Source organism: Cervus elaphus, chromosome X (genome assembly GCF_910594005.1).
Source record: "Cervus elaphus chromosome X, mCerEla1.1, whole genome shotgun sequence".
In the NCBI taxonomy this organism is placed as follows: Eukaryota; Metazoa; Chordata; class Mammalia; order Artiodactyla; family Cervidae; genus Cervus; species Cervus elaphus.
Window position 1 is genome coordinate 119,426,763 of NC_057848.1, and position 25,196 is coordinate 119,451,958.

Here is a 25,196-nt window from a genome sequence, read left to right on the forward strand (position 1 = left end):
GTAGAGACTCTGCTCCTGTAATGTGGGGAACATGGCACCTGGCACTCATGCTCCAAAGAGATGAGCCCACCTATCATAGTGATCACGACAAGGAGACAATTACCTCCTCCAGGGTCCTCTCCATCAGCCTGGATGGAACCCCTCTTCTGTGACATTTCTCTTCTATCCAGTGATATACTTTTCAGCCAGTTCTTCTCCAGGACAGTATTAGGTATTCAACACAACCCCTTTCCTCAAAGAGCTCACAGTCTAGTAAGGGTGCTCAGTCACATCTGACTCTTTGTGACCCCATGGACTGTATCCCACCAGGCTCCTCTGTCCATGGGATTCTCCAGGCAAGAATACTGGAGTGGGTTGCCATTTCCTTCTCCAAGGAATCTTCCCAACGCAAGGATCGAACCCACATCTCCGGTATCTCCTGCATTGCAGGTGTATTCTTTACCTGCTGAGCCACTGGGGAAGCCAAAATTATACTGATTCTTTTACTCAAACTCCACGAATGAAGGACAGGCATTGAAGATGGCTTTTAGCTGTGCCTCTGTGGGGGCACCTAGGGAGAGGACTAGAATCTGGGTCTCCTGATCTCTGAAAATCACAGGGTTCTTTCCAGGGCTCCACATTATCCCCTGTGATTTGGTAGTCAGGCAGAAATAATTTTGGTTTTCTTCTGCCTCCAAAGTCTGGGAAACCTATCAGTTTTCCAGTTGGCAATGGAAAGAGAGGAAGCCAACATTTATTGATCATCTACTAAGTGTCATTCATTGGGTTGGATCTCCTTATACCCATAATCTAATTTTCCACAACAGTTAATTGTACCACCTATTTTAGATGAGGTCTAAAGAGGTTATATAACTTAGCTGAGGTCACACAGCTAGTTAAGTGATGGAGCCAGGATTCAGACCCAGGTTGGTCTGGTCCCAAAGTTCATGCTTTTTCCATTATAACTGCTTCAATCAGGATCCCAGAGGAAACCCTTCAAATGGACCCCTCATCATAATTTCTCAGGAATCTAAGGCCTGCGTGGGAATACTATGGGATTCTATGGCTGGTCTTGATTCCCCATCATAGTTTGACCTGTACCATGTTCTTGGAGAACTTTCACCATTTTCTGGTGGATCTGCTGAGTTTCCCATATTAGACTGAGACTGTCGAGAAAGGAGACCACACCTTGGTCATGGATGCCTCCATGCCTAGCACAGTGCCTGACACAGAGAAGCTGCTTGAGATATTTTTGTCATTTGCTCACCAAATGAAGAAACAGAGCCTCTTCCACCATTGAATGGGTGAAATAACAAAAAATCATAATGCTAACTTAACATTTCTTGAGCACAGTGCTCGATTCTAGGCAGCAATAAAAGCACTTTGGGAATACTAAATATCACCATAACCTTAAGGGGTATATACTATTAATTGGAGAGCCAGTTGACAGAAGAAACTGAAGCACACACAGATAAATTCATTTACCTAATGTCCCACAGTTAGACCTCGGTTGTTGTTTTTCAGTCGCTAAGTCATGTCTGACTCTTTGTGACCCCATGGACTACAGTATACCAGGCTTTCCCGTCTTTCACTCTTGTCCAGAGTTTGCTCAAATTCATGTCCATTGAGTTGGTGATGCCATCCAACCATCTCATTCTCTGTCACCCCCATTCTCCTCCTGCCTTCAATCTTTCCCAGCTTGAGGGTGTTTTCCAATGTGTTGGCTCTTCGCATCAGGTGGCCAAAGTATTGGAGCTTCAGACCAGGTAGTCTAACTTCAGAGACACTATACTATGCCATGGTGCTTCTCCAAAATGGCTCTGTTACTAATCAGCCAGTCAAATAAGATGATTTTATTTAAAACCTGGTGTGTGTAATGTCTGTTTTGAAGCAAGCAGGGAAATATTAGAGAAAAGCATCAGGAAGCATAATGCCTGCCCATCCCTAGCTTGAGCAAGGAAGACTAATCTATACAAAGTTAAGTAGCAGTAATGATAAATTACCATTTGCAAAACAACCTAGGTGCCACCAGCTAAGTTATACATACTCTGTTTTATATTCCCCAAAACTGTCAGATAGGCATTGTTTTAGGGCATTGGTTCTCAAACTTGAGTGTGCATTAGAAACACCTGGAGGGCTTGTTAAAAAACTGGGATAGATGGTAGTTCCCACCCCACCCCCAGGGAGTGTGATTCAGTAGGTATGGAGCATGACTCAAAATGTGCATTTCTAACAAGCTCTCCAGGTGATGCTGATGCAGCTGGTTCTGGGATCACATTTTGAGAACCATTGACTCAGATAAAGAATCTGAGGTTCAGCAGAGCTAAGTAACTTATTCAAGGTCTCACAGCTACTGAAGACATGCCAGATCTTCAACTCAAGCCAGTAGCTATAAGATGAAAAGTGGTTTAAACAAACAAGAAAAGCCTGACACATGATAACGGGCCAATACATGTTAAGTATCATTGTGCCCTATTTAAGTTCATTGAGGGTTAAGAAAACTGAAGGCTGGAGTCTAAACAAGGAAAGGCCCAGAGAGGACACTAAGCAGGCTGTATTGCAGGAATAAACCCTGCTGGTTGTTAAGTGTTCTAGCCTTGAAGTTAGTCTGTGTGCTATGTTGCTTCAGTCTGACTGAAGTTTCCTTGTAACTGACTCTTTGGGACCCCCTGGACTGTAACCCAACAGGCTCATCTGTCCATGGGACTTCCCAGGCAAGAATACTGGAGTGGGTTGCCATTTCCTTCTCCAGGGGATCTTCCTGACCCAGGGATTGAACCTGTGTCCCTTATGTCTCCTGCACTGGCAGACAGATTCTTTACCTGGGAAGCCACCTGGGAAGCCCTTTGAAGTCAGTCTGCATGGGTTCAAATCCAGGCTTTCTGTTCTCTAGCTCTGTGAACTTCGCACGTGGCTTTCTCTCCATGCCCCCCCACCTTTCACTCCATCCCATTGGTTTCCTTATTTCTGAAATGGGCTGAGAGTACTTACCTTCTGTGACTGTTGTGTGGATTAATTGAGTTAACATATGTAAAGCATTTAGGACAAAATATGGCACCATAAACCTTCAGTAAATGTCAGTTGTAAAGAGGAGGAGGAAGAGGAGCAGCAGCAGCAACAGTAACAGTAGAGAAAAAGGGTCAAGAGTGAAGTATTGCACCCAGATAGTTAGGCCTTGAAAACTAGATGGGATGGCAAATATGGAGGCAATTGAAGATTATTGGTCAGGTAAGTGACATAGTAAATATGGCACTTTAGATAATTTGGCAGCATTTGCAGCCTAGATAGGTTGGAAGGAGACCAGGTTGGGGCAGTGATCTAGACGTGAAAGAGTGTGGCCCTGAATTGGGAAGGTAGGGTACAATAGAAATGGAGAAGGGACAGATAAATATGTGTGATATTGGGGGGGGGGGAGGAAATGTTTATTGTGAAAGCAATATTACAGGAAATTAAAAACAGAATAAAAAGTATCCTAATTCTTAACCACCCTAACACGCTGATTGTTTTCATTTCCCTGCCAGTCTTTATCTATATGTATAGAGGTTTGGCAGGGGTCTCATGATTATAATAACTGTGTAGATATAATTTTATGTGTCCTGCTTCTCTTTTCGGAGAAGGCAATGGCACCCCACTCCAGTACTCTTGCCTGGAAAATCCCATGGATGGAGGAGCCTGGTAGGCTTCGGTCCACGGGGTCACTAAGAGTCGGACACGACTGAGCAACTTCACTTTCACTTTTCACTTTCATGCATTGGAGAAGGAAATGGCAACCCATTCCAGTGTTCTTGCCTGGAGAATCTCAGGGACGGGGGAGCCTGGTGGGCTGCCGTCTAGGGGGTCGCACAGAGTCGGACATGACTGAAGTGACTTAGCAGCAGCAGCTTCTCTTTTTCCACTAGGCATTACTTGGTAAACAATTTTTCCTGTTGCCATTAAGGCTTCCTCAGTAGTTATAAATTTTAATGGCTGCATAATATTTTACCAGCTTAATGTGCTCTAATTTGCTTAATCATTCCCAAATTGGTGGATAATTAGGTTTTTTCCCAATTTCTTGCTATTATAAAGTAATGCTGCTGAAAAATTTTGAGCAGCTATAACCTTTTTCTAATTTTGAATTATCTCATTAAAAACAATTATATAGAGTTGTGATTACTAGTTAAAAGAAAATGAACATTCTTATTGTTCTTGATTTATTTCCCAAACTGCTTTCCCTGGAGGTGTTTTATTCTGCTATTAGCAGTATATGAGAATACCAGTTTCCCCTAAAATTTGCCATCATGGAAAATTTTCTAATGAAGTAGGTTTAAATGGTACCTATTTTAATTTTAATTTGCTTACTTTGATTATTCTGTTTTGCAAATTTTTCATGTATTTAATATTTGCATTGCTTCCCATGTGAATTGTTGGTTCAGATTATTTGCTCACAAATACATGACAACTTTTGAGAAAAAAAGTAGAAAGAACTCAGTGATTGGAATTTGGGAAGAAAGGAGTTAAGCCAAAATATAATTCTGAGCCCCAGTGACTTGGAAAAGATTACTGACATATTGGGGGCAGGTGAGAAGGGGACCTGATTTGGTAGAGATGACAAGTTTGAGTTGGGATATGTTGAATTTAAAGTTAGAGAGGAAGACAGAGAGATGCTTTTGAGCAGCCTTGTTGATCACCTAGCCAACGAGAGTAGGATGGAGAAGAACAGCCAGCAAAGGAGATTGAAGGAGCAGGCATCTGGAGTCATAAGAAAGAGAAGTATGCCAGGGCACCATCACAGAAGATAAGGAGAGGACTGCTATTGGCTTTGACAGTTTGAACTCACAAGTGAGCTTTAAGAAAGCAAACTTAGTAAAATGGTGGGCATAGAAAATAGAAGGCATGATGGTCTGTAAAGGGAATGCATAGAGAAGAAATGCACACAGCTTTGCACATCCTAAATTCACCCATTTTAAGTGTACAATTCAGTGAATTTTGGTTAATTTGAAAATGAAAGTGTGAGTCGCTCAGTTGTGTCCAACTCTTGCAACCCCATGGCTCCTCTGTCCATGGAATTTTCCAAGCAAGAATACTAAAGGGTGTAGCCATTCCCTTCTCCAGCAGATGTTACTGACCCAGGGATCTAACACTATGTAACCATCACCACAATCCAATTTTAGAACATGCCCATCTCCCTAAAAAGATCCCTTTTGCTCATTTCTGAAGTGAAAGTGAAGTGTTAGTCACTCAGTTGTGTCTGACTCTTTGCGACTCCATGGACTGTAGCCCACCAGGCTCCTCTGTCCATGGAATTCTCCAGGCAACAATACTAGAGTACGTAGCCATTCCCTTCTCCAGAGGATCTTCCTGACCCAGGGATCGAACCCAGGTCTCCTGCATTGCAGGCGGATTCCTTACTATCTCAGCCACCAGGAAAACCCCTTGCTCATTTCTAATGACTCTCTATTCCCAACCTCAGCCTCAAGAAACCACTAATGATTCCATTTATATGAAATGACAGGATAGGCAAGTTCATAGAGATACAAAGTAGATTAGTGGTTACTTGAGTCTGAGGTTAGAAATAGAGAGTGATTGCTCTCATTTCTAGTCACTATTCCCAACCTCAGCATCAAGCAACCACTAATCTACTTTCAGTCTCTATTAATTTGCCTATCCTGTATACTTCATATAACTGGAATCAAATAATATATGGGCTTTTGTGTCTGGCTTCTTTCACCTAGCATGCATTAGAAGTTCATCTTTAGTGTAGCATGTAACAGTATTTCATACTCTATTTTTTCCAAATATTTCATTGTATGGACATACCACATTTTATTTATCCATTCATCCATTAATGGACATTGGATTGTTTCCACTTTTTAGCTATTGTGAATAATGCTGCCAAATACAAATTTCTGTGTGGACATCTGTTTTATATTCTCTTGAGTATATATTTAGGAGTAGAATTTCTGGGCCATATGATAACTCTGTTAACTTTTTAAGGAACTGCCTAACTGTTTTCCAAAGTAGCTGTACCATTTTATACTTCCAACAACAAAATAGGAGGGTTTCAGTTTCTTTTCATTAATTTTAATGCAATGATTATATGTTACTGTGTGATTTGGAAAATAGTTTAAAATAAGAGTGCTCGAAAACACATATCTTTATGTGAGAAATATCAATAACTTCAGATAGGCAGATGACACCGCCCTTATGGCAGAAAGCGAAGAGGAACTAAAGAGCCTCTTGATGAAGGGAAGAGGAGAGTGAAAAAGCTGGCTTAAAACTCAACATTCAGAAAACTAAGATCATGGCATCTGGTCCCATCACTTCATGGTAAATAGATGGGCAAACAATGGAAACAGTGACAGACTTTATTTTCTTGTGCTCCAAAATCACTGCAGATGGTGACTGCAGCCATGAAATTAAAATACGCTTGCTCCTTGGAAGGAAAGTTATGACCAACCTAGAGAGCATATTAAAAAGCAGAGACATTACTTTGCCAACAAAGTTCCATCTAGTCAAAGCTATGGTTTTTCCATTAGTCATGTATAGATGTGAGAGTTGGACCATAAAGAAAATTGATTACCGAAGAATTGATGCTTTTGAACAGTGGTGTTGGAGAAGACTCTTGAGAGTCCCTTGGACTACAAGGAGATCAAATCAGTCAATCCCAAAGGAAATCAATCCTGAATATTCATTGGAAGGACTGATGCTGAAGTTGAATCTCGAATACTTTGGCAACCTGATGCGAAGAGCTGACTCATTAGAAAAGACCCTGATGCTGGGAAGGATTGAAGGTAGGAGGAGAAGTGGACAACAGAGGATGAGATGGCTGGATGGCATCACCAACTCAATAAACATGAGTTTGAGCAAGCTCCGGGAGTTGGTGATGGACAGGAAAGCCTGGCGTGCTGCAGTCCATGGGGTCACAAAGAGTTAGACATAACTGAGCGACTGAACTGAACTGAAAAGACATTTATACATTTAAAACTGTCTAAAAAGAAGTTGGCTAAGAAAAGGAAGGAAAGAAATGGGGTGGTAGTTAGAGAGGAAAGAAAGGTTTAAGTTAGTGGTTCTCAAAATGTAGTCCTAGGGCTTCCCTGGTGGTCTAGTGGTTAAGAATCTGCCTGCCAACACATGGGACACGGGTTCTATCCCTGATCCTGGAGGATCCCACATGCCACAGAGCAACTAAGCCCATGTGTCACAGCTACTGAGCCCATATTCCCTAAAGCCTGTGCCCTGCAACAAGAGAAGCCACTGCAATGAGAATCCTGCCCAATGCAACTAGAGAGTAGCCCTCTCTCACCATAAGTAGAGAAAGCCCTCAGGCAGCAACAAAGACCCAGTGCAGCCAAAAATTAATAAATTAATTAACTAAAAAATGTAGTCCTAGGACCAACACCCTCAGTATCACCTAAGAACTGAAGTAGAAATGAAAATTATTGGCCCCTACCCAGATCAACCGAATCAGAAACTGGGGCAACATGGCCCAGAGATGTGTGTTTTGCAAGCCCTCCAGGCAATTCTGATATAAGCTAAATATGAGAACTTCTGGTTGAAGTGAAGTTTTGATCAGGATTTGGGAAACTGGTTTAAGTTTAAAAACAGAAAGGGGAGGTCAATGGGAAGGTCATATTGATGCTGAATATGGAGGTGGCAGATCATAGTTTATGATCTCAAGGAAGATGAGAAGGCCTAGGAAAGGTCAAGGGCAAAGATGACATTTAAAGAGAAATTCTGATGGAGCTTCCACTTACCTTCCCCAGACTACACACACATTTTTTTTACATTTATTTTTATTATTTAGAGGCTAATTACTTTACAATATTGTAGTGGTTTTTGTCATACATTGACATGAATCAGCCATGGATTTACATGTATTCCCCATCCCGATCCCCCCTCCCACCTCCCTCTCCACCCGATTCCTCTGGATCTTCCCAGTGCACCAGGCCCAAACACTTGCCTCATGCATCCAGCCTGGGCTGGTGATCTGTTTCACCCTAGATAATATACATGTTTCAATGCTGTTCTCTCGAAACATCCCACCCTCGCCTTCTCCCACAGAGTCCAAAAGTCTGTTCTGTACATCTGTGTCTCTTTTTCTGTTTTGCATATAGGGTTATCATTACCATCTTTCTAAATTCCATATATATGCAATAGTATACTGTATTGGTCTTTATGTTTCTGGCTTACTTCACTCTGTATAATAGGCTCCAGTTTCATCCATCTCATTAGAACTGATTCAAATGAATTCTTTTTAATGGCTGAGTAATATTCCATGGTGTATATGTACCACAGCTTCCTTATCCATTCATCTGCTGATGGGCATCTAGGTTGCTTCCATGTCCTGGCTATTATAAACAGTGCTGAGATGAACATTGGGGTGCACGTGTCTCTTTCAGATCTGGTTTCCCCAGTTACACACACATTTTTAACTTTTCTTATGTCACTTCTATCACAACTAGAATGATGAGTATAGTTGGGGAAATAAACTGTATATTCTTGAGCTACTCTGCCTGGAAGCCTGCAACAAAATTTAATTCCAGGTAGTTATGCTCTTGATTGTCTCCCTCCACTGTTATTTAGTTTGTGTGCAGAGAATGCAAATGCATTTTAATATTAGCAGGAGGGGAAAAATTGGTGAGTAGCTCTGCTGGGAGAAAAATGTACATAAATGTGAAATATTTAATAGCTCAAAGAAGTTATTTTATGGATCATCTCTCTTGGTTTTCTGTACTTACAATTGCCTCCTGTGGTCTTTTCCATTTTTCCACTTTGCACAGACCTTTAAAATGTGTAGGGTGTATTTACACATATATAGCCGCAGTTAATCCTCACAGCAACTCTGTGCAGTTAAGCCTTATTTTCCCCATTTGACTGATAAAGAAGCTAAGACTCAGGAAAGGTATTGCTATACTATTATTAATGACAACAACAAAAGGTATAATATCTAACATTTACTAAGTGTTTATTGTATATCAGACACTGCTATAAGCATTTTCATGTGAATTATTTTATTTATTACTAATCATGACCCTATAAGATAGTTACCCTTTAGTGACACAGTTTTAACGGTGAAACTTATTCACAGAAAGATTAAAGTCACTTGCCTAATGTCAAACAAGCATCTGACTTCAGAGCCCATTACTTCCGGAATTATACAGCAAGTACATGACAGAATTGGAGTGCTACCCAGGTTTTTCAGTTCTAGGCCTAGGGCTCTCTTCCTTCTTTTTATCATACCACATCATAAGCAGAGTGCGGACCATCCAGTACACATTTCCTGTTTGCCAATTGAGTGAAAGGAAATGGGTAATTGAGAATTGAATCTTATTTCATTAGGTAGAATATACTTTTCAGGAAGGCTTTACCAGCTAAGAAGAATGCAACCTTCAGAGGCAAGAAAGGATTTGTCAAAGAGCATGACAAAGTGAATTTAAATACTTGGGTATTAATTTAATCCTGGCCACACAAAACTTATTCAAGGAAAATTAAGAAACTCTAATGGGAGAAATAAAGACATGAATAAATGCATAGCTATTCTCTGCTTCAATTTGAGAAGACTAATACAGTAATGATTACAATACTCCCTAAGTTAATATATAGATTTAATACACTACCGATTAGAGTCACTGTGGGATGCTTTATAGAACTTGTCAAATTCATAGTGAAATTTATCTGAAAGAAAAAGTGGGCAGGAAGACCAAAGAATACATTTATTTAAAGAGGTAATGGTGGTAGACTTACCCTATCAGATTTTAAAGTTAGCCATAAAGTGACAGTTATTAAAACCATATGATAGTGGGTTGAAAAAATGTCAAACAGTGAAATTAAATAAAAAAGAGAGATTCTAGAAACAGATTCTAAGACTACAGAGCACACTGGAGGCAACTGTGAACCACGGAAAGCAATCATCTTTCTTCAATAAATGTTGGGAGCTATAGGTATCAATATGGAGAATAATGAACTTACAGCCACAGTACATAAAATACTCTATAGTATAAATTTCAGAAAGCAGACCAGTGGAATAGCATATTCATTCCAGCAATGGGTGGAAGATAAATTTGTGCCTATTAAACGGAGGATATCATCAGAGACAAGATGGATGATTTTTATATAAAAGTTGGGAAAAGAAACTTTTGTACAACAAAATGTAATAAAAAGCTAAATAAGAGAATGAGAAAAATGTCTGGGGTCAGCATCACAGATAACAGTTGACTGTCTGAAAAATATAAAGAATGGATACAGATTATAGAAGGTCAGCTTTCAGATTCAGCTTCATAAAGGACAAAGAAAATAGTCAATTTACACATGAGGAAATAAAGACAGTAAAATCATTGCATGGAAAAGTACAACGTCTCTACCAATTAAACAAGTACAAATAAAAACAACTTCAAGGTGTCACAATCAGCATATTAAATTATCAACAGTTGATTGAAATTATAAATAGAAATTATAAAACCCTATCTTGACAAGACTTGAGGAAACAGTATGTGTTTCATGGAGCAGTATAAATTAGTTCAGTTTTCTTAAAAGACAATCTAGAAATATGTGACAAGAGTTACAAAACTGTTCGTACTCCTTGATCCAGCATGCCCCCCAAGGAAATAATCTAAAAAGAGAAAAGTAAGCTATTTAAAGATATTTGTAGTAGTGCTATTTATAATCATGGAAAAGATTTACCAATTTAATATATCATCATGTTGGTATAGAATATAGCCATTAACTATGATGGGTGTACAAATATTGGGTCTTGCACAGATTTGACTATTTGTAATAATATTAACAACAAAAAAGGCTAAATTCTAAACCACATGTTGAATCTGATAGTAGCCATGTACAAAGAAGATTCAGAAAGGCATCTGGTAAAATGTAAACAGCTGGAGCTGAATGCATGTGTTCTTTGGGTACATGTCAACTTGCTGGAATTGATAACAAAAAGAAAATCTGAAGAAGAGGCAGCCCACATTGGTTTGATGTAGGCCTGCAAAGTTAAAGATCAAGGGCTTTGGAAAAATCCCTGTACCAATGACAGACTGTTACTTAGCAGCCATGCTTGATCTCTCTGTTAGCTAGAATTTGTTTTGCTAGAATTCTCCATCAACTAGCATTTCTGCTTATCTGTCTTGACTTTTCTGAGGGGGTACATCACCAGATCTCTGTGAATCTTCAAATTTGTCACCATCACTACAACATAGAACCTCTCCCTCCATTCCCACTAATGAACATTTTATTATCTGACTTAGAACCATTACTTTCTCAAGACCTTTACATTGCTCTTCACTTCCATCATCAGCGCTAGTTGACAAGTAGTTTGCATTACAGAAAAGCACTTTTTTTCTCTCTCCCAGGGTTACTGTGCACCTGTGTACCTTGACAGCAAATAGAGACCCATCAAGCCACATTGACATGTGAGTGCCAAGTGGTTGACTAGCCTCCCTCCTTTGCTTGGTGACGTGCCCTGCAAACCAGTATTATAATATCTTGCAAGTCAAATTCATACCCTTTGCATAATGATAAGTTACTACACTTCATGGATCTTTAGGGTTACTCTTAAAAGGTTAAAACCTCAAATGGTATATACATGCATGCTGAAGAACTACTCTATAATAATAATTGCCGTTCATAATTCAGCACCCAGATTGCCTTTTAAACTATTTGAGATAAAATTATGTTCTTTGTAACTTTGGTATTAAGTCTATTCCCCTGTCTTTGAAATTCAGTACCTTAATACCTGGTATCAGAGCAGACACTGGCAACCCACTCCAGTCCTCTTGCCTGGAAAATCCTGTGGACAGAGGAGTCTGGTAGGCTGCAGTCCATGGGGTCGCTAAGAGTCGGACACAACTGAGTGACTTCACTTTCCCTTTTCCCTTTCATGCATTGGAGAAGGAAATGGCAACCCACTCCAGTGTTCTTGCCTGGAGAATCCCAGGGACGGGGGAGCCTGGTGGGCTGCCGTCTATGGGGTCGCACAGAGTCAGACATGACTGAAGTGACTTAGCAGCAGCAGCAGCAATACCTGGTATACATGAGGATTCAAATATACAAAAATTGCTCTCTCCCTCTGGCACATCCATTGTTTAACAGTGGTGGGGCACTGAATTTCCTTAAATAGCATCAAGATTCCCAGAGCTTTGTGGACCTCCAGTATACTCATTTTATTTTGCAAATCTTCATCCCACTTGTCACATGGGTGGTATGTATATAGTCAATTAGAATTCCTTTTCGTTTTAAGAGTTTTTTAAAATGGGTTTATACCTCTTAAGATACGTTAGTAAGTTGGAAACCTGGTAGATAATGACTGGTTAAAGCAGTGTATCTCAAAGTATGATTTGGGAGCAGCAGTACCATCATCATTCTGGAAATTGTTAAAAATAAAATTTCTCCACCCTGCCCCGGATTTACCAAATCAAATTCTGGGGATAGGACTGAGCCACCTGTGTTTTAATAAGCCTTCCAGGTGATTCTGATGCATGTTTAAGTGTCAGAACCACTGGCTATTAGAGAATACAGCCTCAAGAACCTCAGGCAGCCTAATCCTCTGTTAAATTGTGCTGGTGGATATCAAACCCTCTTGGCCTCTCGACAATACATTATATGCACTTAAAATGTCTTTTATTAAATCTCTTGAGAAGGTTATGAGAATGCTGAAGAGTCAGCATGTTGTGCTGGTATAAACCGTGGGCATTGGAGTCAGATGGACCTTGGTCGTAACTTCTCCTGGCTGCTTACGTTGTTTAACCTCCCTGAGGTCATTTCTAACATGGGCAAGAGAATGCTCAAGCCACAAGATTGTCTCAAGGATGAAATGAGATCGAGTCTGTTAACTGTCCAGCCCTGTGCCTGACACATGATGGACTTTGAGTAAACAAGAGCAATCACTACTCTCCTTTAGCACCATGTTTGTGACACTACATAGAATTCAGAGGAATAATGGGAAAACCTTCTTGAAAACTCCAAGCTGGGGTTATTGGAGAGAGGGATCTAAGCTTCACCCAAGATAGCCACAATAAAGCAAGGACTTCTCAGATCTCTTCGAAGGACAGTTTGCACCAGATTCCTGGGGGCTGTCTAAGGCTCAGGGCAAATCCTGCCACTTGCATTTGCTGTCGCCAGACTAATTGTTCCTTACTTGAAGTTCTGTGGCCCCAAAGGCGGAGAAGGGTGGCAACAATAAGCGTTTTGGGCCCTTCTCCCTCCCTGTGTAGCCTCCTTGTGTCTCACTTCCTGGATCTTGCAAATATTTCCTTCAGCAATAAGCTGGGAGTGGCTGTTTCTCTTGGAGCAGTCGTATCTTTTGGCTGCTGAGAAAGGGGGAAGGGGAGATGGGGCTGGAACTGTGCCATCTTGCTGCTGAGATCCTGGAATGCCAAGCTATTGTGGTGAGGTTAAAAATAAAAATTCCAAACAAGGAAGCTTCAAAAGGCCAAAGGAGGCAGGAGGAGATTTTTCAGCCTCTGCAAATACTGGTTTTCATTTTCAATTACTATGAACCCCTCCCCCAAAAAGATTGTAACAAAAGGGGAAAATCTATTTATCAGCAGCACAGTCTACCTGTGCCAAGAGGAAAAGAGAATAACAGCCCAGGACTTGGCACATGATTTGCTTTTGTTTTTGAGATGTAGTCTCCTTGGCTGGTGTCAGCAAAGCCCTTTCTCAGACTTAGCTTTCATGCTTCCTCCCCTGTCTTCAGCAAGGAGCCAAAGTCTTTGAGAACACCTTGTGATGAATGTAGTGCAACTACCTTTTGCCTCACTCCAGGAGTCCTTGCTTCAATGTGATTGTCCCTTGGAGCCAAATAAGGCAAGTTCCAGTCTAGACACTACTACTACTAGGGAGCTGGTAAAATTAATTACCCTTTCTAAGCTTCAGGATCCTCATTTTCAAACTGGCAGTAATGGTATAGTTACTTCAGTGAGCTTGTGTGAAAAGTAATAGAAATACATACACAGAAGTGCCTACAACAGTGCCTGACACATAGTAAGTAGTAAGTAAGAAACCACAGTTCTTTTTCCTTAATGAAGTTCCTTTTCCTCCACTCTAGGGAAGAATCCTTACTTGGTCTCAAAGAAAACTGTAGGTTTCTATGCATATAGGGCCTCTAGAGAACACTGTTCTTGGCTTGAGCCTGACACACTTCAGTGGAAGCCTCCCATTCACCAGTCTAGGACTTCCCAGGTGGCACTCACTTGCCAATGCAGGAGATATAAGAGACTCAGATCATGATCAAACCCATGTTCTATCCCTGGGTCAGGAAGATCCCCTGGAGAAGGGAATGGCAAGCCACTGCAGTATTCTTGCCTGGAGCATCCTATGGACAGAGGAGCCTGGCAGGCTATGGTTCATGGGGTTGCAAATAGTCAGGCAGGACCGATGTGACTTAGCATACGTGCCTTCACCAGTCTACTTCAGTTGTTAGTGCCTGGAAAGCAAGGACTATGGGTTTTGCTCCCCTTAGATCTGGTCATCTTGCACAGTGTAATACTGAATGACAGCTTGGAATGATGTATATACACATTGGCCCAGCTGATCTCTTTGAGGGCAGTCCTTCCCCTTTTCTGGAGTCTTGCCTATTTCTGCTCCCCTCATGTAAGTGACTCTGAAAGGTTTAGGCTGCCCTTACACAGGCCATGTTGGTGGGAGGGATGTGCTTTTCAAATTAGAATTTATGCAGAGAATAGCAATGTCCAGGTTGCCTTGCTGGAGCCCCGTGCCACGGATAGTGTTACAGTGCCGTGGATTGGGTCACTGAATGTCCCTACAAGAGTGTGCTCTTTCCTCCCAACTGGTTCTGTAGTTGGCTACTTAGAGGTAAATTCTGTAAGGCTGACATAACTGATTAATACCTAAACAAAAAACAACTTACAATATCTAGTCTTGTTGATCTTCACACTGCTTTTAAGCCTAAACTTGGCTTTTATTCTCTCTCCTTTTTAAGTAGTTGAGAAGAGTGAGTAAATGAACCTATGGTTAAAATCCTTGGTAATCTAGGGCCTCCTGTCTCAGCAACCATGTATCTGAGCTAAGACCCAAAGTCTCTTAGTTTCTTGGCTATTGAATAGGGCTGAACATTAACCAGAGGATGGTGCAGTTCAACTCTCTTGATGAGAACAAGGAGTAGGGCTGAAGCATACAGCAGTGAAGGTTGTACATTGCACAATTTGTATAACCATATGCAGGGACCCTGAGTAAGTGACTTTGCTCTAACAGTAAGTATCCTAGTGTTATTCGCTCAGTTGTATGTGACTCTTTGTGATCCTATAGACTGTTCCCCGCCAGGCTCCTCTGTTCATGGAATTCTCCAGGCAAAAATAGCGTAGTTCTGTCATTTATGAATCACCTTTGCATGTACCTAGTATCATTGCTAGGTCCTTTTTATATGGTTAATCCTCACAGCAGCTTTGTAAGATAGATATTTTACTAAAACTGAGATAAATAAACTTTGCTCAAGGTCACAAAATTTTGGGGTTCTGGAGACAGATTTTTAAATTTTACTAGAAGTCAGACTCAAGTCTTTCTAAACACTGTGTTCTTTCCGCTCTGCTTTGTTGCCTTCCCTGTGCCCTGGGAAGGAAAGAGGGGTAAATTTAATGACTATCACAGAGCGGGGTTATTCTCACCACAGCTGCAGGTCATTGACCCAACTCCAAAGCCTTTGGAGATGTTGCTTTCACCACCTGCATCTCATAAGATCTAGATTGGAGATGAAGGTGGGGAAAAGTGGGAGAGGCAAGGACAGAAGGTAGGAATGTGTGTACTGAGGGTTGGGGCACATACTATATAGATGGGAAGCCAACCTAATTGGAACAAATAACTCTATCCCCAAACCTCTTCCCCCAAACCACAACATTCTCGTCTTTTTCACCCTGGATCTTTGTTTCTATAGTATGACCCCTGAACTAGTGATATTAGAATCCCTTGGGGCAGTTGTTTATAGATTCCTGAGGTATTAAATCTCAATTTTTAGAGGTGGAGCCATGGAATTTGCATGTTAAACAACATCTTCAGGTAATTCCAATTAAGAGCTACTTTGCTTAGGAGCAACTGCCCCAGACCAGTGGTTTCCAACTTTTTGGATCATGCACCCTTCTCAGAAAGGGTTTTTTGAACCTTTAATATGTGTTGGTAGTTTATTAATAAATTCCTTATATCTACTAATGTTCTAATATTTCTGTTATTACATGCAAAATGGTGAGTTTTGATTAGTATTCTTTGATGAAAATAATCTCTGGTTTTCCTTTATGTATGTTCTAGTCGCTGGTTTTTGGTGTTGACATTATACAGCATTCTTTTCATCTCCCTTTATTCTCTAGATTCCAAAATCTAGAAAGGGTAAATAGCATATGGGTTGTCTGATGCTTAAGGTTGGTGGAATTAACACTGGTGGCTCAGGCAGTAAAGAATCTGCTTGCAATGCAGGAGACCTGGGTTCAATCCCTGGGTCAAGAAGATCCCCTGGGGAAGGGAATGACTACCCACTCCAGTATTATATTGTTGCCTGAAGAATTCCATGGACAGAGGAGCCTGGTGGGCTACAGTCCATGGGGTTGCAAAGAGCTGGGCACGACTGAGTGACTAACACTTTTACTTTCTTTCAGAATTAACACAAGACCATTGGAGTATAGGGCTTCCCTTGTGGCTCAGCTGGTAAAGAATCCGCCTGCAGTGTGGGAGACCTGGGTTGGATTCCTGGGGTGGGAAGATCCCCTAGAGAAGGGAAAGGCTACCCACTCCAGTATTCTGGCCTAGAGAATTCCATAGACTGTACAGTCCATGGGGTCGCAAAGAGTCGGACACGACTGAGCGACTTTCACTTCACTCACATGGGAGTATGCTATTTTTTTGGTCAAATTTATCAATTTTTTTTCCTATGGTAACTGGTGGTTTAGATATTTTCATTTTTCTGCAGTCAGTTTTGGTAATTTTTGTTTTCCTAGAAAACTATTCTCTTTTCAAATTTGTTCTCATAAAGTAGATCAAAGTGTTCTGTTACTCTTTTCATTTAGTCTGTAGCTGTGGTTATTTGTCCATTTCTAATTTTGTGCATTTAGGGTTTTTAATTAAATTAGCAAGTGGATAATCTGTTTTATGGTCTTTTCTTTTAAAGAAAGTTGTTGGCTTTAAAAAAATAAAGAAAGTTGTTGGCTTTAATTATTAGTTTTAACATTTGTTTTCTAGTGTATTAATTTCTGCCACTAGTTTTATTTGCTTAGTTCTATTTTTGTGGCTCTTAACCTTCTTTTGTTGAAAGCATAATTCATTTATTTTGTTTTTATGTATTAATGTAAGTATTTAAGACTATCATTTTTTAACCATTGCTTTAATCATCCATATCCTCTCACTTCTGATATTTTCATTATTGTTATTTTCTAGGTAGTCTACAATTTTAGATTGTCTCCTTTTTGACTAGAGTTGAGGATATTTTCTCCCTTTCATTTTCTATGTGCTAGGAATATTTGTTTTTCATTAATTTTTAATGTTATTGTATTGTGACTAGATACAAGTCTGTGTGTATTAGTTGCTCAGTTGTGTCTGACTCTTTGTGACCCCATGGACTGTAGCCCGCCAGGCTTCTCTCTCTATGGGATTCTCCAGGCAAGAATACTGGAGTGGGTTGCCATTTCCTTCTCTAGGGGATCTTTCCTCCTCAGGGATAGAACCTGGGTCTCCTGCACTGCAGGCGAATTCTTTACTGCCTGAGCTACAGTAGTAGCTCTTCTACTTCTACTTTTCGGTTTAACATGTAGTCAATAAAAAAATTTTTAATGGGCCCTTGAAAAGAAAGTAGAGTCTGTATTTGGTATATGAAGAAATTTAGATTTTTTTCATTATCTTTTGACTATCATATCTGTCATCAGCTGAAACAGTCTCCTATTTTGTTTCTGCTTTTTTCTACATATACATTTTCTATATATTTGCTTTATGAATTTTGATGCTATATTATTTGGTACATAAAGATTCAGGATAATTAGATCTTGTCTTTTTTAATCATTAATATTATAGTGCCCTTCTTTGTCTTGTTTATTATTTTTTGCCTTTAATTCAACATTTTTTAAAATTATATGAGTATCATGGCCCTTGGAATATTTTAAATTACCTAATTTATTAAATATTTATTGAATGCCTACTATGTGCCAGGCACTAGGTATCAGATGAATGACACACACAAGATCTCTGCCCTTGTGGGAATGTATGCTCTGAGAAAAACAAAACAGAAAAAGGATAATTAAGGATAAGTTGTCTCTATTTTAGATTAGGCAGTCAGGAAAGGCCTGTCTGCCTGATAGCATTTATCATCTTATTACTTCCCACTCACCGTCTTGTTTGTTTGCTTCCTGACCAGGGGAAATGCCAGGTGGAACAGTTTGTACACAAGGAATTTTTATAATCTTAAGAAGCTAGAGGTGGGCTAAGGTCCAAATGAGAAGAGAATGGGGAATGTGTGACTATGAATTTCTGATCCACATGAGGGATGAGCTAGCCATGATGGGGACTGGAAATGAGGGGAGTGAAGGAGATTTTGCTTTCCATTCTATTTCATTTTGGCCACCATTATGTGTATTATTATTTTTAAGGAAATATTTTCAGGCTCCAACATGACTACTGAATGGGTATTCTGTCTGATGGTTTAATTCAACTGCTGGAATTTCCTGTCACGAGGCAGTACTTAGCATGATGCTGATTGCTCACGGGCTAAAGCAGGAAACCAGATCTTCTGGCTTAGAGAGTTTAACTCTTCAAACTCTGAGACTAAAGAGATGTCCTTTGCTTTGGTCATTCTTTATTATATCGAAGTTTGACTTTTTATACATATTTAAGTAAACCTGGACTTCTTCTTCTTGGATATACTTTTCTATTACAAGATGAGAATTTCTTATTTCACCTCACAATTGACAGCTTTTAAGTTTTCTGATAGTTTTTTCTTATAAGTATATAATATATACATATATAACACATATTAAAATTACATACACACACCATTAACTCTTGAATCTGGAATTTATTTTGATATATAATATATGGTGCAGCTTCAAATAGCACTGCTCCTCTGCTATTGTCTTAAAAATATATTAATAAATCTATCTTCTTGTTATGGAAGGTGAATTATACATTTTTATAGTTTGATATTAAATATGTCTCTGGACTTTCAATTCCATTTTATTAATCAGTAAAACACTGTTTTAATTACAATTGCTTTATATTATGCTTAATGCCTTACTTAGCTCCCATTTCTGTTGCAAAGTATACATTTTATTATACAGTAGTCCCCCCTTATCTGTGGGGGATACATTCCAACACCCTCAGTGGATGCCTGAAAACACGGATAGTGCTGAGCCCTATATATACTATGTGTTTTTCCTATACATATGTACCTATGATAAAAAGTTTAATTGGGTGGTGTGTGTTAGTCACTCAGTTGTGTCCAACTCTTTGAGACTCCCACTATAGCCTGCCAGGCTCCTCCGTCCATGGAATTCTCCAGGCAAGAATACTGGAGTGGGTAGCCATTTCCTTCTCCAATGGGGAATTAGGCAGAGTAAGGGACTAACAATAATAAATAATAATACAGTAGAATGTTATAGAAATATTCTACAATAAAAGTTATGTGAATTCTGTCTCTCTCCTTGATCAACTTCTCAACTCTGCCAGAAATATGGCAGTGGCTTCTTCATTGGCAGATGCAGCCTTTCCAGTAACTTTTATGTTTTTCAGTACAAACCTATTCCTGAGTCTTTATAACCATCCCTTACTTACAGTAGTCACTTATTTCAGGGAATCCCTTGCTGAAGTCTTCACATAGGCTTCATGTTTTCTGGTGCAACACATTGCTGTCAGCCAGAACATGTTTTCCATTCATGTCTTGCATCCACAAATTTAATGTCTTTTCATCTTAACTAAATCCTTATCATGCACTGTGGCCACAACTTTTGCACTTTGAGGTATGATAGCATAATGAGCACAATCTTTTTTTTTCCTTTTTCATAATTTGACAGATAGAAGATTCATTCTTACCATAGATCTTAGCAGCCTGAGCATATGATTTGTTCCCTATCTTTATTAAGTCAAGAACTTTCACCTTTTCACTTAAAGGAAGATCTTTATGGTTTCTCTTTGGCAGATCTAAATTGCCGGCATCACTACTCTTGGGCCTTAGGGCCATTATTAAGTAAAATAGGGGTTACTTCTACACAAGCACTGTGATACTGTGACAGTCCATCTGATAACATAGATAGCTACTAAGTGGCTAATGGGTGGGATCCACTGGACAAAGGGATGATTTACATCCTGGACAGGATGGAGCAGGACAGATAGAGATTTCATCGCACTACTCAGAATAGCACACAATTTAAAAGTTTTGAGTTGTTTATTTTGGGAATTTTACATTTACTATTTTTTGGACTGTGGTTGACTATAGGTAACTGAAACCATGGAAGGTGAAACAGTGGATAAACAGGGATTGCTGTATCCTTCTTTATTTTGCAAGTTAACAAAACAAAATTCTACAGTTAAAAATTCCTGTTGAAAATTCTGTTTGGAATTGTATTAGAAGGGTATATTTAAAATCCAAAATAGCAGATATTTCTGAATGGCCTGCTTGATGTGTTTTGGCATGAGAACATGGACAGAAAGTATACATGCCAAATTCATGATATAGCTTGCATGTAGTGAGGCAGCAGGGTTATAGAAGTAGGGGGGGTGAAACAAAGGGGTATTATTTATTTATTTTAAAAATTCACGGGGAATTCCCTGGTGGTCCAGTGGTTAAGACTGCCTTCCAGTGCCAGGGACATGAGTTCAATCCCTGGTCAAGGAACTAAGATCCCACATGCTGCACTGTATGGTCAAAGCAATAAATAAATAAAATTTAAAAACTAAAAATCATGAAACATAGATGGCAACGTATTAAAATATCCTAATTCTGGGCAGTAGGTGGGGACATGACTATTTATTATAGCAATCTCTGTATGTTTTTAAACATTTGATATGTTTCACAGTTAAAAACAACAAATGTAGCAGGATAACTACACTTGCAAGCCCCAGAACACAGCACATTCAATCTGAGTGAGTGGGGTGGTGTGTATATCCAGACTTTGGAGCAAGACTCTCCATGTTCAAATCCTAGTTCTGCCGCTTACTGCTAATAGCTTTGTGACTCAGAGCAATGACTTAATCTGCTTATGACTCAGTTTCCCCAGCCATAAAATCAGGACAGTAATTATAATAGCTACTTCCTAGGCTTGTTGTGAGGATTAAAGAAGTTAAGACATGGAAATCACTTAAAACCATGTCTGGCACCTAGATGTTAGCTATCAATGTTATATATCATATATTAGTATTACTAATATTGTTTTTACATTTACTACCTATATTGTTTTGTTTCCATTTTAAAATTTACATAAATGAGGTTATCTAAAGTTATGGGGCCATCTGCAGTGTGCTTGTTTTATCCAGCCTTCATCTGCTGTTTTGCAGGGAAATGGCTCATTCCAAGGCTAGCTTTTCATGGGCAACCCCATTCCATCCTTGCCTTGAGAACCCAGGACTGGACTTGTCAAGCTACCGAGCAGTCTCTTCTCTTGACCTCCTTGGAGACTTTAAGCACTCCTCCAAAAAAACAGAGGAAGCCTCCGTTTATGAAGAGGAGAGCTCCCTAGCCTCCATGCCTCGCCCGCTGCGCAGCCGTGCCTTCTCAGAAAGCCACATCACCCTGGATCCTCAGAGCTCCCAGGTCTGGGAGCAGCATAGGAAGGAGCTCTTCAACAAAGTTGATGAGACCCAGCCAGATGCTCTGGGTGCCAGGAAGAAGGCCTTTCCTCCTCCTCGCCCTCCTCCTCCCAACTGGGAGAAGTACAGGCTCTTCCGTGCAGCCCAGCAACAACAGCAGCAAAAGCAGCAGCAAGAGGAGGAAGAAGAGGAGGAGGAGGAAGAGGAAGAAGAGGAGGAGGAGGGGGTAGAGGAGGAGGAAGAAGAGGAGGAAGCGGGGGAGGAGGAGGAGCTGCCACCCCAGTATTTCAGTTCAGAAACCACTGGTTCTGGTGCCTTCCATCCTGAGGAGGTCCTGGAGCAGCCCCAGCTTCCGGCCTTTGGCCACCTGGAGGCCCCAAGGCAGGGCTCACAAAGCCTCCCAGCAGAGCCAGGATCCTTTGCTCTGCGTTCCAGCGATTTCCTGCCTCCAGTAAGGGGCCACTTGGGATCTCAAGCTGAAAAGGCTCAACCCCCTTGTTATTATGGCATTGGTGGGCTTTGGAGGACATCAGAGCAGGAGACCACTGATTCCAAGTAAGTGCTTATGAAAGACATTAGGTCCCTGAAGAGGGGGCAGCATGAGTTTGAATTCCACCTCCACCATTTGCCAGCTGCATGACCTTCAACTGGCCAATGAAACTATTCCCAGTCTCATTTTTTCTCACCTGGAAAATGGGCATGATTCTACCTATTTCACGTGGTTCTTGTGAGAATGAGGATAATCCACGTAAAGGACATAGCCCCATGCTTAGCACATAGTAGGTGCTCAGCTGGTGGCTCAGATGGTAAAGAATCTGCCTGCAATGCAGGAGACCTAGGTTTGATCTCTGTGTCAGGAAGATCCCCTGAAGAAGGGCGTGGCTACCGACTCCAGTATTCTTGAGTGGAGAATCCCATGGGGTCACAAAGAGTCGGAGTGACTAACTGAGCGACTAACCTTATCCCTAAATAACACTATTGAGATACTGTATTTATCATTTCTAGTTTGTCTTTAAGGTACTCATCAGTTTCTGGCCCCTGAGGGAGAAGGCATTAAACCTTTGTTGCCTTTTTCCAGAAGCCTGGTTCAAATCCTCTTCTGCCTTTTCTTTTGCTTGCTCTCTAGAATAAATCGCCAGCTCACAACCTGACTGCCTGGGCTTCTAAACTCTTCCCCTGTGCCCAGAATCAAAGGTGTTCCTGGGGTTGACCATTCCTAACAACAGCCAAAGGCATTCTTTTCACCTTCCACTTTATTCATCACCTCACCCTTATTTCCTCTGCCTCTTTCCTCTGAAGCATTTGCTTCAGTGAGCAAATGGTACTACCAAAAGTGGTAGTTGACAGAGTTAGCTGTCTGGGCAGAGAGGCTGAAGCAGGAGTGTAGTCTGACTGGAGAACTGTTCCCGTCACCGTGGCAATGCTCAGCAGCATGCCCCACAACGTGTGGTTATCCTCTGTGCTCCAAAATAAAAGAGCTTTGACATTCAGTTCTGCCAGTCCTCCTGCAGAGAGCTCCACCCACTCTCTGCTGGGAGTGGGGATAAGGGGCAGGTGTCTATCCTTTAAATGCTTTCCTTAAATAACATTATAGAAGGAACTTGCCTGAGTTTTGTTGCTATAAGAAGTACCTTGTTATTGTGTCTTTTACTGATGGACAAATCCATTAATTGGTTATCTGGAGCTGCTGCTGCTGCTACTGCTAAGTCACTTCAGTTGTGTCCGACTCTGTGCGACCCCATAGACGGCAGCCCACCAGGCTCCACCATTGCTGGGATTCTCCAGGCAAGAACATTGGAGTGGGTTGCCATTTCCTTCTCCAATACATGAAAGTGAAAGGTGAAAGTGAAGTCGCTCAGTCGTGTCCAACTCTTCGAGACTCCATTGACTGTAGCCTACCAGGCTCCCCCATCCATGGGATTTTCCAGGCAAGAGTACTGGAGTGGGTTGCATTCTCCATATCTGGAGCTAGCTAAGAAGCTTTCCAGCCTCACATGCCACAAGCCCAGCCCTTACAGGCCCTGGCTCCCAGACATGGAGATCTCTTATCAGATCTCTAATGGCTGTTTCTCAAGCTGTCCATCTATCTGAAAGCATTCTTATTGTAATTAGAGAGCATCGTGGAGTTTCCATGATCTATAGTGAACTTTGTATGAGTAAGAAATAAGGTTTTATCATTTTAACCCGATGAGATTTCTAGGTTGTTTATTTATTGCAACGGTGATGTAGCCCAAAGTTAATAATACAACACAGATGGGGTTTTGATCCTGAGCCCAAGTTCTAGTATTGACCACTTGATTCCCCATCTCACTGATTATGATGGAAATTGCAGCTCCTTGAATAGCTAAGGCTGCTCTAAAATCCTGTGCTCCAGGTCTTCTAATAATTTTATAAGTACCTAATACTCTATTAAACCCCATTCTTTGAAAATACACAAAAGAAAGCTTTGTGGAAAGTGACTGTGGATTGCTATCTATCACAGCAGGGAAAAGGTAAGCCAACATAGCACATAATCGACACTTAATATTTTGGAAGAGAGAATGAATACATGAATGAATGAACACGTATTAAGCATATGCTCTATGCCAGACACTGCTTATCATTTTATATCTATTATTTAATTGAGTCCTCCCAATGATCCTATGAGCCCTTATCTTTATTTGACAGATAAGGAAACTAAAGCTGATTAAAATAAGGGACTACTTAACTCTGAATTACACAGAAAAGACTCCAAGCCAGATGTGACTCTAAAATCTATGCTTCTTTCATGTCAATGTATGACAAAAACCACTACAATATTATAAAGTAATTAGCCTCCAACTAATAAAAATAAATGGAAAAAAAAATAAAATCTATGCTTGTTTTGCCATTCTGGGCAGCCCCTCTCAGGGAGCTCTGGTTCCTGCAGTGGCCAGGCCTTCACTTAGATCTCATGTCTCCTAGAAGGCAACGTGCACCAGAGATAGTAGTTAAAGGCCCCAGGCTTACCCCTGCCAGCCTCCTAGTCCTTCCTCTTCTATGTATTTCCATTCACTGTGGCACCTTGTCCAGAGAGAAGGAAATTGCTAGTACTAAGGACTTTATAACTTATTCCACAGATTTGTTTGTTCTTAATGACTGTGGGATGTGAGGGGAAATATTTGCACAAAAACCTGACTTGTGGTGGCAAAAAATCAATTATATCTGCTTCTCTGAGTGATGGAGATTTAAGGAACAACATCATTCCCAACATAGCTAATATTTATTTGCCTATTCTCTATGTGCCAAGTATTGTTCTGAGCACTTTTGTGTATTGACTGACTTAATCTTCACAACAAACCTATGAAATAGATACCATTAGTCTCCTACACTTTTTTAGATGAGGAAAGTGAGGCACAGGGATATAACGTAAGTTGCAGAAGATCATAAGTAGCCAGAACCCAGATTGTCTGGCTCACTGTGCCCACTGCATCACCCCGGGAACTCCTCAAGAAGATCCTATTCCAGACCCTCAGAGAGCACAGAGTTCTACC

The 25,196-nt window shown here is 40.6% G+C and overlaps 1 protein-coding gene across 7 annotated transcripts in view; it reads left to right on the forward strand.

Moving 5' to 3' along the window:
- SHROOM4 (shroom family member 4) overlaps positions 1–25,196 on the forward strand; it is a 237,390-nt gene that overhangs the window by 199,791 nt on the left and 12,403 nt on the right. For 6 of the 7 annotated variants that reach the window (XM_043895371.1, XM_043895365.1, XM_043895367.1 and 3 more), the window contains 2 exons: positions 11,307–11,366; positions 21,433–22,239. In XM_043895371.1, the coding sequence (XP_043751306.1) occupies positions 11,307–11,366; positions 21,433–22,239 (867 nt within the window). The remainder of the gene's footprint in view (positions 1–11,306; positions 11,367–21,432; positions 22,240–25,196) is intronic. The other variant, XM_043895366.1, reaches the window with a different exon arrangement.